Source organism: Alexandromys fortis, unplaced genomic scaffold, assembly GCF_014885135.2.
Source record: "Alexandromys fortis isolate MF-2015 unplaced genomic scaffold, M_Fortis_MF-2015_v1.1 scaffold_64, whole genome shotgun sequence".
Classification (NCBI taxonomy): Eukaryota; Metazoa; Chordata; class Mammalia; order Rodentia; family Cricetidae; genus Alexandromys; species Alexandromys fortis.
The window spans coordinates 4,710,763-4,723,446 of NW_026067976.1; the positions used below are offsets into that span (position 1 = coordinate 4,710,763).

The 12,684-nt window shown below is 36.9% G+C and overlaps 1 protein-coding gene across 10 annotated transcripts in view; it reads right to left on the minus strand.

Annotated features, from left to right (window-relative positions):
• Cntln (centlein) overlaps positions 1-12,684 on the minus strand; it is a 235,960-nt gene that overhangs the window by 85,078 nt on the left and 138,198 nt on the right. For all 10 annotated transcript variants that reach the window (XM_050157430.1, XM_050157431.1, XM_050157428.1 and 7 more), the window contains one exon: positions 3,491-3,591. In XM_050157430.1, the coding sequence (XP_050013387.1) occupies positions 3,491-3,591 (101 nt within the window). The remainder of the gene's footprint in view (positions 1-3,490; positions 3,592-12,684) is intronic.

Consider the following 12,684-nt stretch of genomic DNA (forward strand, 5'->3'; position numbering starts at 1 on the left):
TTTGTTAAAATTAGTTTGATTTTATTTTTGTTTCATTTCCTTTTAATCTTCTTGGTTTACCATGGTGGTAAAGGGATTTTCTCCCGCTTTCTTGGAGTCTAAGTGCACTGAAATAAATAGGGATTTGTAGGGGGAAATGCATACCACACAGACTATGGAAATTACAGAAGTGCCAGATGGTCCAAGCTGCAGTACCCTCAGCAATAGGAAAAGGAGATGGAGCAAGGGATTGAAGACCTTTTTTTGGGGGGTAGAAGATGACCTTTAGGGAAACTGAGTGAGTCTGATAGACAGACCATGCCAGGAACAGAGCTGAACACAGAAACTGCAGTAGCATTGAAGGTTGTCTTTCCACGTCCAAGACTCATCAGAACAGATGTCTTTAAAGAGAATTGTCAAATACCTTTAAGCCTGCTTTTCTATGAGTTAATCCTTGGTTACTGGGATTTTAGAGAGGGATCCAAGTCAAATAAAGTAATCTGCACAGCTTCCTGAGCCTGATAGCAACATACAAAGGAAGGTCAGAAATGACCAGGTCCTAAGGAGGCTGAGACTCCCCAGTCTCCCCCATTTCAAATTACTCAGCATAGCTAGGGTACAGGGTGTTCAGGCCCAGGCGCTGGGGAAGAAAGATTCTGAATTCCAGGTCATCCTGGACTGCACAGAAAGATTCTGTCCCACGTCAAAGTGTCATTAGTTTGGGTTTCCAAGCCCCAACATTCCATTGGATAATTAATCTAAATGATTCTGCAACTTTTATCTTAATTATCTTATTATTCTTTTATATTCTCAATTTAATTATAGTAACATTATTTTTAAAACCTATCATATTTTTGTGATTTTTTTCCATTTTAACATTTAAAAAAACAAACATAAAAAATAATTTCATGTTTGTTTTAATAATTAAATTATTTTTTATATATTGTGAACATAATTTACCATTTTTAATTTGATTTCCACTAGTTTTATTTGAAATACTTAATAGCAAAAACAACTCCAATCATCCTAAATTAGGGCTATCATTTTACAAAATTAATTTGTTATTAAATATAAATATAGTCATTTAGCATTCAATAGGTTGTATTTTACATTATTTAATGACTTAATACATTTTATTTCCCCCAAATGCAAAAGAGAATATGGAAAAGTGTTAGTGCAAACTACATTGAGCCAAATGAAATAATCTTACTCTTGAATTGAGCAGGCCAATTTTTGCACTATCCTTAGGATATCAATGGCTAATATTGAAACTTACCTTACTTCTTCTATTCTTTGGACTTTTATTGATAAATGATAACTATGTTTTACTGATTATATTTCTTGATCTGTGATTCAATTTAAAACAAACAAAAATACTACAAAAATATAATTTAGTAGAAAATAACTAATTGCATTCATTTTAGTAACTGAAGACATATTTTTCTGTGATTTCAAGTCATTACATACTAATTCTGTATGATACATTTTAGTGCACATAACATTTATTCATTTTAGTTTTTTTGTATAGGATAAATAATTCAGCTCAGTCAGATGGAACATGATAGTTTTATCTTGCCTGTATACTGATTCTCAATGTCGCAGATACTTCTTTCAAATCAAATTATTCATTAAATGGCTCTTCCACTATTTGCGATGCTACTTTTGAATATATTTCTTAATTATACCATAATATTACTTTATGTGTTTATTTTTTCTCCTTTTCTTTTTCTAATTGAAAAGATCCTTCTCTCATACAATGCATCAACCATAGTTTCCCCTCCCTCCACTCCTCCTAGTTCCCCTTCACTTCCCCTCCCCCATTTCCTCTTCAGAAAAGAGTAGGCCTTCAAGAAACAGCAGTCAATCCGCACAAAAATAGATACAGCAAGACAAGACAAAGCAGAGCTTGTGGGAGTAGCTAACCAATTTTTCTGATTTTTAAAAAGTTCTCCTTTAGGTATATATACTCAGCATAGTCCATTCACAAATCCCCCTCTGTTGTTGCTACTTTCTGCTTCTGTCAATCCCTTTAGCCCCCAGACAGTTTTATTTCTAGCTACATGTCACAAACACACATATATAAAATACAGAACCATAAAGAATAAAAACATATGATATTGCCTAAGACAGGCCTAATTAACTTAATTTTATCTCATTTTTCCTATGTTCCTGAAAAGAGCATAGCTTTATTCTAAAGGCTGAAAAAACCCATTGTGCACATATACCACATTTGTCCACCAATCCTCTGATGTTGGACACTTAGGTTGGCTCCATAACTCAGCTACTGTACACAATGCTACAATAAGCATCAGTATGCAAGAAACCAATGTGCAATGTAAGATAGTGACTTGGAATTTTTAACTCATGAGTTTTTCCTTTTCTTCTTAATTTGCTTCTTTCTCTTTGCTTGAATGTTTATCTATGTATGTTTTTGTTTTCAAAACAATTTAGTTACTTTTAACAATAAAACAAGAAGACTATTCAGGGTTCCAATTGTTAAGAAAGAAGTGGGAATATGTTTCAGTCGAACTAAGAGAAAAGTTCCTGGCAGAGAAGAAAACTGAAAACAAAAAAAAGTGTCTCAGAAGCCAATGAAGGGGTAAACTCATATTTTGGTGGAAACTAAACGTATAAAGTAGAAATGTTAAATCTGGCTTTTGTAAATCACTAACAACATATTTAAGACTGAGTCAGTAATAACAACTGAGAAAAAGCTAGACAAAGAGTTCATTGAAAACAATTACTAGGTGTCGTGACAGCAGCTGAGAGGCAGAAGCTGGAGGAATCTTATATTAGCCTGATTTGCTTCTTCTACTAAGATACGGAAGTTGCACAGTAAATATAACTGTCTTCACTATTACCATAGAAACAACTTACATTGGTAACATGGCACATCCCCTATCATGAGACAAGTGGTCACAGTGGTCACACACTTAATGAACAAAGCTTCCCTCTAGGTTTAGGATTGTGATCCTACAAAGTTAGAGAGAACTAAGTACCTTCCAAATCTTGTAATAGCAAAAGGAAACATGAATGAATCACTGTTAAATCAATGATAAAATTGTGAGCAAGTCTAACAAGGAAAACTTCATGAATGAACAATAAAAATAGTCAATTTTTGTTATTTTTATAATTATCAAACATTACTTCACAATTTTATATTAAGAGATAGAGAGAGAGGCCAGAAGGGCCATGGTCCTAGAGGCAGTGTTCTCCCCATCCTAGACAAGGGTTCTGGGGTTGAACTCAGCTCACAGGCCTGTGCAACAACAGCTTTAGCAGCTCAGCCATCTCCCAAATCCCATGTAAATGTTGTAAGAAATTGTGAACCTGTTCGAAGTGAGATATTTAGGAGTTCACTGTACTTGATTTTCTCATGAAACATAAAAATTCAGTTTGTTATAAATAAATAACATGATACAAAAATGGAGAAACTAAGTAATATCCTTAAATTGAAACAAAAACTAGAGAATTTAATAATGCTAAAGATTTATTTTAATTAAAAACTTACCTTCTCTTTTCTCTGCCATGCACCTGTTCAATTCTTGTATTGTTGTTTTATCAATAGACATATGTACTTTAAGCTCATCCAATTCATCTTGAAGATTCATCCTATGAAAAATTCAAATAATTAATAATTACATAAAATGTGGTAGTTAAGGAAGGTTATAGTAAAATAATCAGCAAAGACAATGGAAGCGTAGAAAACATTAAGATAAAATCAAAAATATAGTAATTACATGTATTCAATTACATTTTTCAGCATACAAATAGATTTTTATGAGGGTATCTTTTAAGTACTATGAACTTCAGTGAACTTCATTACAATAAACATACCTATGTGTGTGTGTGCATGCATGTGTGTGTGTATACATGTGTGCATGTGTGTTGGAAGACTGACCCTGTGTGTAGCCTAAGATGGCTTTAAAGTCAAAATTATGTTGGCAGAAGAATTCTCAAAGCAGCCAAGTATAGACTCTGTCTTGTAAATATTCGTGGTAACTCTAATGAAGATTTATAATAAAATGAGCAAGCTGAGCAAGGAAAAATATTTGAAGACAAAAAGGGTACCATAAAGTGGAACTGAGATAAATGCTCTGTTCAAGGAGATAAAGGGATTAAATAATGGAATAAAAAGAATCGTGAACTCAGGCAATGGTGGCACACACCTTTAATCTTAACCAGAGGCAGGTAGAGGCAGACAGACCTCTGTGAGTTCAAGTCCAGCCTGGTCTGCAAGCTAGTTTCAAATCAGTCAAGTTTAAGCAGTGAAAGACAGAAAGCTGGCGGGTTTTGGTTTCACAGTTAAGGATAGAAGAAAAGAATTAAGATCCTGTGATTCTTGTTTGCTGTAGCTGTAGAATCAACTGGGCTTAACAGAATACTGGAACAACTAAAGCAAAAGTTTGCTTTGATACGATAACTGATGTTGATTGGCTGAAGCTAAGAAATTAGCAGTGACTAAGAAGAGACAAGTATCACTGGGGTGAAATCTTCTGGAAGGTGTTTCCTGAGAGCACAGAGATTTACGTTTCAGAGGTGGCCAAGGTTGCACCTCATGCTGGAGAGACAATTTTGTAATTTGTCACCCAGGTGGTACTGGTTTCGAAGGCATGAAGGGGTCACAGAGAGTAGCTGAGGTTTGACATTGTGAGAGGCTAGGAAAGGCCATTGGTGAAGGTGCAGCCTCAGTGGCAGCTGAAGGCCCAGGACTCAAGGGCTTATGCAAAGAAGTTGAGGCTTGGCACCTTGAGGAGAGCCTATGAGAGGCTATTGGTGAAAGAGCAGTCTAGTTGCAGCAGAAGACCCCAGTGTTTTGGAAATGGCAGTACCATGGAATGACCAAGAACACCAATAGAAGTGGAGTGGAGCCAGCCAGAGCCTAAAAAGTGAGTTGTGTGTACTGAATTGGGCAAAGCCAGAGAAGGAACCCAAGCTCTTTGGAGGAGTCGAAAAGATTGTGAATAGCTCCCAGATATTGGATGGTTGGAATTTTTTAATTAGACAAGATGTTAGAGATGCCAGAGTTGTGCTATACCTGCCAAGGAGAGCTGCTAACAGGGAGTGGAACCAGCCCAAGAGAAAGAAGTGTTGCAGTTAACAAAGCTAAATAGAGTTGTGGGGAATGTTTTGACATCAGACACAGAAATGAAGAGCTTAGAGTTTGCTCAATTGGTTTTTGATCTTGCTTTCGTTCAATATTTCCTCATTGTGCTCCTTCCCTGAATTTTGGAATGGTAACGTATAGAATGGTAACTGTGCCATTCTATGTAAAAAGTATATGATCTGCTTTTTGATTTTGAGTTTTTAACAGGTGATTATAGTTAAGTGATTGTCATGTGTCTCAGAAGTAACTTTGGAGTTTTAAACATTGTTGAGACTGTGATAGATTATGGGGACTTTTGAAATTGGACTAAATGCATTCTGATATTGTTGCAAGCTTATGGGGGACAGGGAGTGGAATGTGGATTTTTGGCCCTCATAATCCCATAATCTCATAGGGAATGGCTCTATTAGGATGCATGGCTTTGTTGGAGAAAGTGTGTCACTGTGGGGATGAGTTTTGAAGTTTCATATACTGAGGATACATCAGTGTCTCAGTCAACTTCCTGTTGCCTCCTGGGCAAGATATAGCCATGGTACCATACCATGTCTGCCTGCAACGTTGCCATGCTCCCCGTCATGAACATTTTAAACTGTAAGCCATCACCTCAATTAAACATTTTCTTTTTAGAGTTGTTGTGGTCATGGTGTCTCTCTTCATAGCCATAACAACCCAAACTAAAACAAGGACTTATATGACTTGAACTTGCAAAGGAAGTTAGGGCAAAGGAGAGGCGGAAGGGTCCAACAGGTGATAAGAGTAGAAAGAGGAGAAAGGAAGCAGTATCAATAAAAACAATTTATGTTTGAAAATATCATAATGAAAGCTAATACTTTGCATGCTAGTTACATTTTTAAATATCATGTATTAAGGGCAAGGGAGATATCTTAGTCTGTACAGTGTTTGCTATACAATCAAGAAGATCTGAGTTCTATTACTCATACCCATGTAAGGAGTGTAAAAAGCTGTGAACTGTTATGTGTGCTTGTAACCCTTGTGCTGGGGAGGCAGCAACATGAAGATCCCCGGGGCTCACTGGCTCATCAGCCTAGTCCCAGAAAGTCCTGTCTCTATAGTAAGTCAGGGCGATGTAAGGAAAAAAAACATGGTGGAATATTAGCCTTGGAGATTATGAGAGAATCTGCTATAAGTCAAACTCAGAACTGACTGATGCCTCCAAAGGCATTATTAAGAGAAAGTCACATAAGAATACCATCACATAGTATCAAAAAAGATAATAATCCCAACAAAACATAATTCTCAAGACAGAAGCATGAGGGATAAAATGAAGAAAACACCAACATTTAATTGAAATAAGGAAGGCTGCACAGGATCTGAAAGAGGCAGGAAAGAAGTCAGGGAGGGGACGAAAAGCTCTCAGGGTCAGATGGAAACTTTGCAGTGCCAGCAACAGATCAAGTCAAACAGAAGAGAAAAAAAAGAGAGACTGAAGACAGATCTTTTGAGTTGTTACTGTCAAAAAGAACAAAAGAGAAATAAAAAAATGCTTGAAGAGAAAATACAAAAACTTGAGACACCCTTAGAATGCAAATATTCAGATCATTGGCATCCCAGAGGGAGAAGAATTATAGGTTGGGGCCACTATGAAAAGGATAATAGCATAAAACTTTCCAAAATTTTGGGGAAGACAATGGACACCCTAGTATAACAAGAATTTCAAATACACATGACCATAGACGTCCATCACCATGACATATTATAGATAAGTTGTTAAAGTACAGAACAAAGAAGGGCACATGACAATCTGCAAGAGGGAAACATATTAAATTAATGGTAGATTTCTCAGAAAAAAATTCCATATACCAGGAGGACATGGAGTCATGTATCTCAGGTTCCGAAAGAAAATAATTGCAACAAAATTTGTTGTACCCAACAAGGTTTTGCTTCACAGTAAAAGGAGAAATAAGGACCTTCCAGAAAAAGGAAAAACCAAGGGAACTGATGGCCACTAGATCAGAATTACAAAAGATGCTCCAGAGAATCATATACCCAGATGAGAAAAAATTCTATAAATACCACCATTAAGAGCATGAATAACCTTTCCATGCCGGAGCCCACCCAGCATAACCCCAAGCACCTAAGTGACCCCCTCCTCTCCTTGTCATCTTATCCCAGCTTACTGTTCTGGCTGAAGTATCCTCTCCACCAGAGGCCAGGACAGCATCCTGAAACACAATTAAGTTCCTGCCCACCCACCAGCACTTGCCTAGCATAACTCTAACTCCATTTCTCCCTCTTCTCTTTATCACCATGTCCTGGTCTACATCTCTGCAGATGTGCCCCATCAGAAGACAGGCCAACCTCCTGAAAACCAGAGATAAGACCAGCATCCTGAGCCCCAAAGACCAGGCCAACTCCCTGATAACCAAGCAAAAGCCTCCTACCCCACCAGAAGTCAGGCCAGCACTCTGAACCCAGAGGACCCCTATCCAGATCAGAGGCAATGCACATTGCCAGAACTTCAGCACCCAACTTAGGCCTGACCAGAGGCCATCCAGATTACTAGAAGTCTAGCTTCTAATGCAGGTGGAGACCATCTAAACCTGAGGTCATGGCAGTCAGAAGACCAGAGAGAAAACAGAAACCAAAGAAGAGAATACCCATCCAACAAAGGCAAATCCAGAAATTAGCACCTAGATCTATAATCACTCCAAACCCAGATGCCTAAACATCAGTGTAAGAACACAATCAACAATAATGAAGGCAATATTATCACCACCAAAACACAGTCATCCTATTACATCAAGCCCTAAATAATCCAACACAGCTGAAGCACAAGAAAATGACCTTAAAACCATCTTTATGAAGATGATAGAGGTCCTTAAAGAGGAAATGAATAAATAACTTGAAGAAACTAAAGAAACGACAATAACAATAGAAAATCAATAATTCTCTCAAACAATGGAAAGAAAACAAGAAAAGCTTGATGAAAATGAATAAAGCTGTTCAAGTTCTGAAAATGGAAATAAAACAATAAAAAAACAAACTAAGGGAATTCTGGACATGGAAAATCAAGGTAAGCAAACAGGAGCTTCAGATGCAAGCACTGCCATCAGACTACAATATACAGAAGACAGAATCTCAGACATTGGAGACATGAGAGAAGATATATCACTGATAGATATATTAGTGAAGCAAAGTGTTAAACCTAAAAAATTCCTGACACAAAACATCCAGAAAATTTGGGACACTATGAAAAGACCAAACTAAAACATATTAGGAATAGAAGAAAGAAAAGATTCCCAACTCAACGGCACAAAAAATATATTTTTTTAAATTATAGAAGAAAAATTTCCTAACCTAAAGAAGGTACAAGAAGCTTACAAAACACCAAATAGATTAGAGCAGAAAGGAAAGAGCCTTCACCACATAATAGTCAAATTACTAAACATACAAAAACCAAAAAAGATTATGAAAATCTGCAAGAGAAAATGGCCAAATAACATGTGAAGGCAGACCTATTATAATTACAGCCAATTTCTCAGTGGAGACTCTAAAAGCCAGTGGGGCCTGCACGGACGTGCTACAGACTGTAAGAGAGCACAGGTGCCAGCCCAGACTACTGTACCCAGCAATATTTTCATTCACCATAGATGTAGAAAACACGATATTCAAGATAAAGTCAATTTAAAAAATATCTATTAAAAATCCACTCCTACAGAATATAACAAAAAAAAACCCTCCAATCCAAGGAAGTTAATTACATACACAAAACACAGGCAATAAATAATCTTATACCAGCATAACCAAAAGAAGGAAAACACCCTGACATGCACACACTACCACAATTAACAACTACAACAAAATAACAAGAGTTAACAATCTTTGGTAATTGATATCTCTCAGTATCAAAGGACTCAATTCCCCAATAAAAAGACACAGACTAACAGAATGGATGCAAAAACAAGGTCAATCCATCTGCTGAATACAAGAAACATACTTCGATATCAAAGACAGACATTACCAAACAGAGTAAAGAATTAGAAATAAGAAGATGGACTAGCTAGTCTAATATCTAACAAAATAGACTTCTAACCAAAATTAATCAAGAGACAGGGAAGGATATTTCTTACTAATAAAAGGAAAAACCTACCAGCATTATATCTCAATTATCAATATATATAATCCAAACACAAGGGCACTATGTTCGTAAAAGAAACACTACTAAACTTTAAATCACACATTGATGTTCATACACTGATAATGGAGACTTCACTATCCTACTCTACCAAAAGACTGATGATCATCTAGACAAAAACTAAACAGAAATAGTGGCGCTAACAGAAGTTATGACTCAGATGGTCCTAACAGATTCTATAGACTATTTCACTCCAACACAAATAAACACACTTTCTTCTCAGCACCTCATGGAATTATTCTCCAAAATTGATCACATACTTGATCAGAAAGCAAGTCTGTCTAAACAGATAGAAAAAAAATTGAAATACCTCCCCTTGTGGTAGTTTGAATGTAATTGACCCTCATAGGGAGTGGCACTGTTAGGAAGTGTGACTCTGTTGGAGTGGGTATGGCCTTGTTAGAGGAAGTGTGTAACTGTGAGGGTAGGCTTTGAAGTTTGCTGTGCTCAGGATACTGCCCAGTCTGTTAGTTTACTTCCTGTTGCCGGAAAGGTGTAGGACTCTCAATTACTCCTTCAGTACTGTATCTGCCTGCATGGTATCATGCTTCTCACCATGATGGTAATGGACTGAACTTCTGAAATTGAAAGTTGCTGCCACAATTAAATGTTTTCTGTTATAAGAGTTGCCATGGTCATGGTATCTCTTCACAGGAATAAAAACCCTAACTAAGACACCACTGTATCTTATCAGATCATCAAAGATTAAAGCTGGATTTCAATAAAAAGAGAAACAACAGAAAGTCTAGAAATGCATGGAAACTAAATGACTCTCTACTGAATACCACTAAGTCAAGGAAGAAGTAAAGAAAAAAGTTAAAGACTCCCTAGATTCAATAAAAGCAAATGCACAACTTACCCAACTTTATGGGACCATAATGAAAGTGGTGCTAAGAGGAACATTCACAGCATTCACAGCACTAAGGGCCTGCATAAGGAACTGGAGAGATCTCGTACTACAGACTTAACAGTACACCTGAAAGCTCTAGAACAAAAAAGTAAACACACCCAAGAGGAGTAGACAGAAGAAGATGATCAAACTGAGGGCTGAAATCAGTAAAATAAAAACAAAGAGAATAATACAAAGAACCAATGAAACAAAAAGTCGATTCTTTGAGAAAATCAACAAGATAGAAAAACCTTCATCCAAATTAACTAAGACAGAGATAGCATATCCAATTTAACAAAATCAGAAATAAAAGGAGACAGAACAACAGACATTGAGGAAAACCAAAGAATTCTGAGGTCATCCTTCAAAAACCAATGCTACACAAAATTGAAAAATCTAAAGGAAATAGACAAATTTCTTGATAAATACCAATTATCAAAATTAATCAAGATCAGATAAACAACTCAAATATACCTATAACCCCTAAGGAAGTAAAAAAAAAAAAAAAAGTCCAGGGCCGATGGTTTTAGCACAGAATTTTACAAGATCTTCAAAGAAGAGCTAAAACCAGTACTCTTCAAATTATCCCCAAAAAATAGAAACAGAAGGAACACTGCCAAGTTATTTATATAAGGCTATAGATATCCTGATACCCAAACCATACAAAGACACAACAAAGAAAGAGAGTACAGACCCTCATGAACATAGATTCAAAAGCCTTCAATAACATACTGGCAAACCAAATCAAAGAACACATCCAAAAGACCATCCACCATGATCAAGTGGACTTCATCCCAGAAATGCAGGGATGGTTCAAAATATGGAAATCTGTCATGAAATCTACAATGTAAACATACTGAAGCAAAAAAAATACATGTGATTATCTCATTGTATGTTGAAAAGTCTTTGATAAAATCCAATATCCTTAAATCCAAAAATCTTAGAGAGATAAGGTTATAAGGAACATACCTAAACATAATAAGAACAATATACAGAAGCCAGTTGCCAACATCAAATTAAATGGAAAGAAACACTGTACATTTAGACAATGGAGTATTACTCAGCTGTTACAAACAATGACATCATGAAATATTGAGGTAAATGGATGGAACAAGAAAAGTTCATCCTAGGTGAGACAAACCCAGACCCAGAATGACAAACATGGTATATACTTACTTATACATGGATATTATCTGTTAAGTAAAGTTCCACAGCCACAGTGAAGTGAGGTGAGGTAACAAAAACTGCTCAAGGGGACACATGGATTTTGTGGGTGGACTGCATGCTGGTGGGGATGCAAATATAAGGGATCAAGTAGGGGTTTGGAGCTAAGGGAGAAGAATATTGAAATAGATGACCAGAAAGGGGACATTTTGGGGTTGGGTAGAAACCTGGTACAGGAAAACTCCCAGGAATCTACAAGGATGATCCCAGCTAAAACTCCTAACAATTGGGGATACATAGCCTGAACTGGCTATACTCACAGGATGATGACTAGCCCAACTGTTATCAGAGAGACTTCATCCAGCAACTGACGGAAACAGATGCAGAGGCCTAGAGTCAAACATTAGACTGAGATCAAAAAATCATGCTGAAGAGGGAAAGGAAGGATTGTAGGAGTAAGAGGGGTCAAGGACATCATGAGAAAACCCATAGAATCAACTAACCTGGGCTCATAGGATCTCACAGAGACTGAAACCAACAACCAGGGAGCCTGCATGGAACTGACCTAGGCCTTCTACATATATGTGACAGTTGTGTAGCTTGGTCTTCCTGTGGGACTCCTAAGAGTGGAAGCACAGGCTGTCTCTAAGTCTTTTGCGGGATTTTGGGACCCTATTCCTCGTAATGGGTCTCCTTGCATAGCCTTAATACAAGGGGGTATGGCTAGTCATACTGCAACTTGATATGTCATGTTTTGTTAATATCATGGGAGGCCTGCCATTTTCTAAATAGAAACAGAAGATGAGTGAATGGTGGGGGGCAGAGGAGATCTGGGGGGACAGACTGGGAGAAGAAAGGGGAGGGGAAACTAGAGACAGGATGTAAAAATAGATAAATATAAAAGAAAATAACTCATCAGCATTTAAATATAGAAACTAAGTTCACTTTGTTTTACTGTTGGTAGCATCTAGTGGCTGGCCTACCTATGCACAATCTATGTTCATTTCCTTATTCATGCTGCAAAAATGATATACAGCAAACTCAGATGTGAACCTAGGACAAGTAGACAGCCTGGGGTTTCTGTTGCAATGTATTAGGAATATACTGTTTGTATTTAAGTAATATAAACCCCTTCTCTTTTCTTTTTAAACAACATGAGTACACCCCAATAGAACAAGTGATAGGCCAATAAGAAATAAGGAAAAACTACTCCTAATACAGTAACCCATCTAATTTTCAAGGTAAACAAGCAAGACATATTCAAAGCTATTTGAAGAAAATCAGAATGATTTGGGAATGTATATGTCAAGTATTGGAAAAGCACCTAATTTATAAAACAAAACACCACTAGACATACAAAGGATATGTAGGCCCCAAGTGAGAGTGGAA